Consider the following 6,748-nt stretch of genomic DNA (forward strand, 5'->3'; position numbering starts at 1 on the left):
AATTAAAATTCGAAAATTTTATTGAAAGCCTCGAGAGGACTTTGTTTTCACATAAAATTTTATGTGCCCTTATTGCATACGGACACTCATTTTAAAACTCATTTTTTGCAGAGTGGGACGATATTTATTGGAAAATTAGAAACAAATATAAAATAATCCTGGCTATTTCCCGGTCAACGGCGACTCTGAATTTAAATAATAAAATGAATAAATTTGCAATTTCGTTTCCAATATATTTTAACACTAATTTTTCTCTAGCAAGCAACAGCCATAATCTTATTTCCGAACCATTATAATTTTCAGAGTTCACGAGACTATTTTTTTCAAACATTTGCAATTCTTAAGGCCGCGTATCAGTCGTGAATGGAACTTTCATAAGAATAACATTTCGATAAACGACGTTAAGAAAGGAGGTAAAATATTGCTGAAAAGTTTCCGTAAGTGAAAAACGATTCAGAAAAATTAAAATATATTTTCATAATAAATACTACTTACAGTTCGATTTCGCAGGCCTGAAGAATCCTATTCTTATAGTAGATAAGCAACTTAAAGTATCTGCCCTTGTGGTAAACAACGATGTGTTTAGCATCTTGATAGTGGACTAGTTTATCTGTGTCAATACCCGGTATTCTTGTCGTGTTGAACAGTCTTTCGTATTGCCACGAGCACAAGGGCACGAGACCTTGAACCAGAATCTAAAAGAAAATTGACAATAATGTCTGGAAAGCGGATAAGATATTTGCATTTTATAATTATAATTATACCGACTGGTTCTAATTCTTGTCGCTCGATGAGACGTCTATACTGCAGGCAAGAGTGAATTGTAGCGGCCGCTCGAGCTGCCTGGATTCTTGAAGGATGCATAAGGATTGCGTCAATACCGTAAAAATTTGAGTTGACCATCAACGCAGAGCGACCTCGTAAGTAAACGTATTCTTCCCACCAATCTGAGACATAGTTTGAAGACCACCACGATTTAAGAATCAAGTAACGTTGAAGTTTTACGGCTATTCCGTTTTTGAATTCACTAGCCAATCGCTCCATGCGTATATAATTTTCATCATCCAATAGGGGACGCACACTCCGCAAATACTGTTGAAAAACAAATTAGTATACCTACATATAGAAAAACTGATTAAACAAAAATTGTGAGTTCAAAAATTATGAAGATGACATGCAAGAAAGAAATCAAATGCATGGATTCTTGAAAATATAGAGCTAACCCTAGTCATAGTTTCATCGACGGTTGGTAGTGGAAGTCTAGGTAATGAACCCTGGAAACTGTACAACATTGGCTTGTTCCAACCGGAAAATAATTTGACTAAGTAAAACCATATTATAGTTGGACGAGAGATGCTGCTTCCTTTCCCTCTCGATTCATACATCCATCCTTTGTACATAAATAACAATTTTAATGTGTATCGAATGCCGTAGATTACTACAAGCCAAAGCAATAATCCAACTACGATCGACCCAGCAAGATGTGCTGGTATGGAAGATCTGTAAAAAAAAAGATCATCAATAAATTTCGTTGAATGAGGGTGTTGATTTGTAGAGAAGCAAAATTGTACATTGCTTCCGGCCCAGGTTTTTCATTTTCACAATCAGTTATAAATAACTGATTTATAATTTCCCCCAAAAACTCGTGACAGATATAACGTAACACTTCAGGCGGTAGAGGGGTGTTTGTTCACAGTGACTTACGTGTAGACTGTATGAAATATGAAAATCGCCTGCCAAGGCCAAAAACGTATAGTTTTTTCCAATTTTTCAACAAGCTGTGCCGATTGATAATTTTTCTTTGTTTACGACTTAGCCATCATTGTTTTGACAATTTCCATTTGTTTCGGCAATTATTTTTAACAATAATAAATAATTTAGGCCTACGCGTATTCATTTTTTTAAAAGTTAAAATTGAAAATCAATACGTGTAGGTGAAACTTTTGGCTATTTTGTTAAAAAAATTCTTTTTTTTAATTATCCGTAAGTAATGAAGTGTCAACATAAGGGAAACTTTGAAATTGATTAAAAAATGTGCAAAGCTGCATTTATTCTGACTTATTTCAGTCTAAAGTAAGAATTCAACAATAAAAAATTATGTTTCTAGTTTTTACTAGAATATAATAAATTATAGCCCGGAATATTATATAGAGGCCAGATCTAGGGATAATAATAAAACATTATTGTTACTCGGACAAGATGTACATCAGTGATATTATGTCGATATAATTGTTTAAATAATAGAAATTGAATAATAGATTTAATGCTTTCACAATGATTCATTTTGATAAAAAAAGAGATATTTCGGGTTCCACCGTGGTTTGACCGTGGAAACTGGTCAAACCTGATTGGCCAGTCAGATCTTTTTTTTTTAATCCGGGAGGTCGGAAAGCTAAATCGGATTAGTATCCATTGTCCCTATTGACTATTTGACTAGCATTGACAAACTTTGCTTCCGTTGTTCATATCTGATACTTATCTACTATTTATAATATCTACATTTTACTTGCTTCTACTTCCTCTCCTATTTGCGATCTTTCCTTCTCCATTCCTCTTCGTATTTCCTTCTCTCCTTTTCTAGCTTACCTAACACCCCCTTCACCTATTCTACTGCCCTTTTGTTACCCCTTTCATGCATCAATACCTCCATGCTTATTCCACTCCTTTTCACTTCCTCACACTCCTCCAACCAGTGCTCTACTCTAGCATCCCCGTTCCCGCACAATGCACACATCCTTTTCTTCCTACAAAGCCAGAACCTATTAAATCCTCTATGTACCCACATCTCATCCTCGCTATAAGCTCCTGACTTCCTTTCTTTCCTTTCTAACATACATATTGTGCTCTCTCCCTTGCCATAATCCACCCATAGTTCCTGTTAAACCATGACTCTCTTCTGCTTTCCTCCTAAGGTGCTTTCTCTCTCTCCATGTCGTTTTTCTTAACCATCTCATATACCTTCCTTCCTCGTGCATCCTTCTCACTTCATCCATCTGCAGTTTATTCGTTCGAAAATACCTTTCCTTTTCAACATCTATCTTCGCACCCCCTCTCCTGTTCTCCTTCTCTCACTAACCCTCCATAATCAGCTTAATTCTGCCCTCTTCCAAAAAGGACAATGTTAAAAATCGATCGATCTTCGCCCGCTCCGAAACGTTTTCTAGCTGTTTGAAATTGCTCGAATAGACTTGTATTTTATGAGAATACATTTTTAAATCCGGTCTACTCCAGGGAAAAAATTCCAGTTTGTCATACATGCGTAAAATCATATAAACCTTCTTTAACCGCTGATGGTGGATTCTTAGAAATCAATGGGAATATACTTATAAAACCGGCGTACTGTGGGGAAATTGCTCCTGTCTATCATATATGCGTAAATCGTTAGTGGAAACGTGGAACATAAATCATATTGAAGTTGGCTAAGATACCTGGCGTATGAATAAAAAGCTGACTACCGTTTATAGTTGACGGGGGTGACTACTTAAAGGTTTGTAACTGTATTTTTGAGATTCTCGAATGTCCGTTTTCAGAGATACGACAAATATTGTCTTTGAATACAACTTCAGCGTTTAAACAAGGTCTATAAAATTTTACGCATGTATGGCAAACTGGAGCAATTTTCCCAGAGTACGCCGGTGTTAAGCATGTATTCCCATTAAATACAAGCCTATTAGAGCAAATTTAAACAGCTTGAAAACGTTCCGGTAACATATTTTTTTCTCCTAAAATTTACACCCTCGACTTCCCATTATAATTTCTAAACTCGTTCTACCCGTCTCCTCCCTGATAATATAATTATGTGCATTATTTGCCAAACCCAGTGTCACTTCACATACTTTTTCTGTATCTTATTTACCTCCTTATTTTCCTTCTATCACCATACCTCCACTCCATAAAATAAAATACTTATCACTAACGACTCAAACAATTTTATTCCCCTTCCAATATCTTCTGAGAACAATTTCTTTCGTAGGCCCTACACCTGCCTCCTCAGAATATCTGCTCTTCTTACTCTCTCTTTCTCTTTTATATGACCATCCACTCCCCTATTCCTCCGAAACAGGAAACCCAGATACACAATCTCTTTCACCTTTTGCACCGCTTTTCCTTCAACTTCCACTCAACACCCTTATCCCTTCCACCAACTTTCCTGAACACCAACAAATCTGGACTTTTCCGCATTCAGCTCTAACCTATTCTTATCCAGGTATCTTCTCCTAACTCCTCCTACCACTCCGGCCGCTAACTTACTTTTCCATATTCGTGATTAAAATCGCAAAAAGCTTTGAGATAAACGGACACCCTTACCTCAACGCCCTATCCATCCAGAAACCGTCGTAACTTCCCTCCCTTCCTCTCACCCTATTTTTTCTCTTCATATACCTCCCTAATCCACAAAGTCATGCCTCTCTCCACGCCCCTCTCTTCTATCGCCTACCACAACCTCCCCCTATCCACAGACTCCATACTTTGTTCACTAACTCCTTCAGTCTCTTCCTAAACTCTTGTGCACTAAACAGCCACGCCTCGCCTTCTCTCCCTTCAGCCCTATTACCTTTGACCTTCATAACTTCCTTATCTGTTTCTCTATCTCTCTTTCGTGTGTCTGAGCCCTAAACCACACGACGTTTTTTAAACCTATTTATTACCTTCCACACGTCCCACTCTATCTTCACACTTTACAACTCCTCTTCCAGAACTTTATCCTTTTCCTATTCTTTTTTCTTACACATTAATCTAATCCATTAATTTCTTATTCTTTCTAAATATCTTTTTGGAAACACCCTTTTACATTCTCTTTCAAATCCTCCCATATCTCTTCCACCGACTCCCCTATAAAGCCCATCTTCTCTAATTCCTCGTGATACTTCTCTATCGCCTATGAATGATGGTCTGATTCTACCCTTCCTTCCACTGCAAATCTCTCAGGCTCCTCCCACCCTTGCATATTTATGACTACATAGTCCATCATTGATACCCCTATCTTACTTAAATAATTATGTGTATTCTCCTTCTTCACCCCCTGTTACCATACCATTCGCTACCGCCCAGCCTCTATCCCCCATCCTGTCCCTTGGAATTTACCCCTTTTTATTTATTATCTTATCCTTCGACTTACTTTCGAAACTCACCCCTTTCCTGTAAAATTCTCCTTCCCTCCCCATTCTTGCATTAAAGTCACCCTCCAGTACTCTTTTGCCTAACAAGTCTCCAACCATTTTTTAAATTCTTTACATGCCATCCTTATTGTATACCGTCACGAATCTTCTTTACCCCTGCTACGTTTCAGTACAGCACCTTCACTACTTTGTCGCTCGCCAGCGTGCGGACAAATTTTAAGTAATAATTAAAGTTTTCTTTCTTTCGACGTTTTGGGGCTGATTATATAAGAATTTACATTTACATAGAATTAAATAGCGTCGAAAATGTACCCGTTAGTATAAGTTAGTATTAAGTTTGTATTTGCTTAAAGATATCGTCGGGGCCACGGGATGGTTTCGCGAGCCAGCCACTACGCGACGTTACTATCCCCTCTTCGAGCACGACGCGCGAGCCTCCTCTATAAATAAGGAAGAGCTCTCGCCGGTCGTCACTAAAACCGGATCTACCATCTAGATAGGACGCCTTCGCAGCGGAGCTTCCACCCAGCACGCAACACGAGATCACTACTCTCAACACACTTCGGAGCCAGACGCACCAAACCGACAACGACATTCACCCTCGTGAATTATCCGCCACGAAACCGTGCACCCTCTTACTGGCAATCCTGAGCTTGAACCTGATTTGTAATCACGTAGGGCTGGTTTCAATTCTTTTTCTAAAACACCTTCATTCCCTTTTCAGAATATTTTTATCGTCATCAAACATGTCTACACGTAGGGCGAATACACATACTTCCTTCTTTTATTTCATATTCATTTATTCTGAGCTCAATAAATCTGTTTAGGTTTCTCACCCCATTTTACTTCTCTAAATCCCACCCGTTCAAACACATATACACATATACTTACCTCCACACAGTCGATTATTCAACGGACCCCTCCCAGTCAGAGTCCACAGAGGCCGACCCACACACATACAGATACAACCGAATACTCAACGGACCCCTCCCCGCCAGAGGGTCCACAGAGGTCGATGCACACACACACACACACACACACACACAGAGTTACACGACAGACAAGCGAGTGCTCAACGGACCCCTCGCCGGCAGGGGGTCCACCGAGGCCGAATATCACATCCACCCTCCCCCTACATGTGTTTTATTTATTTTTTGTATCTTAGGTGGACGCTTGGAGAACCCTAAGTCAACGGAGCCCCATACGCATAGAGGAAGCCCCAGCTTTACTCCGGAGGCAGAAGAGGGCCCCCAGACATCACCAGTTCTTGGGGATAGACGTCAGCCCCTCGAACAACACATCCAGGTAAGAGCCCCTTATACGGTTATCGAACAAGACTCATGAATCCCCAAGCCCCAGCACGGAAGCATTATCGACATAACCTCCTCAAACGCCTTGCCCTCCGCCGCCGGCAAGCACAGCAGGAACAGGAAAACGTGCCCCTGGGTACTTACGGACCGATTCCACTACCCTTATAGGGCGTTTCATCGCTCATCAGTGGATCTACGTAGAGTGCTCGAGGCGCGCCGTCCCGTGGATCTCAACTCCCCGGATCCCTATCCTCTTTGTGATCCCGAACAAGTTCCTGAACACAGCGAAAAGACCCCTCCCCCAAACGCCTCATCACC

General features: G+C 40.0%; 1 protein-coding gene across 1 annotated transcript in view; it reads right to left on the reverse strand.

The window, feature by feature from the left end:
- The window catches only part of LOC117176646 (carnitine O-palmitoyltransferase 1, muscle isoform), a 168,312-nt gene that overhangs the window by 63,332 nt on the left and 98,232 nt on the right, over positions 1-6,748 (reverse strand). The window contains exons 4-6 of the mRNA XM_033366899.1: positions 1,224-1,500; positions 769-1,092; positions 496-695 (exon numbers count right to left, since the gene is read on the reverse strand). Of these exons, the coding sequence (XP_033222790.1) occupies positions 496-695; positions 769-1,092; positions 1,224-1,500 (801 nt within the window). The remainder of the gene's footprint in view (positions 1-495; positions 696-768; positions 1,093-1,223; positions 1,501-6,748) is intronic.

This window comes from Belonocnema kinseyi, chromosome 7, assembly GCF_010883055.1.
Source record: "Belonocnema kinseyi isolate 2016_QV_RU_SX_M_011 chromosome 7, B_treatae_v1, whole genome shotgun sequence".
NCBI classification, from domain to species: domain Eukaryota; kingdom Metazoa; phylum Arthropoda; class Insecta; order Hymenoptera; family Cynipidae; genus Belonocnema; species Belonocnema kinseyi.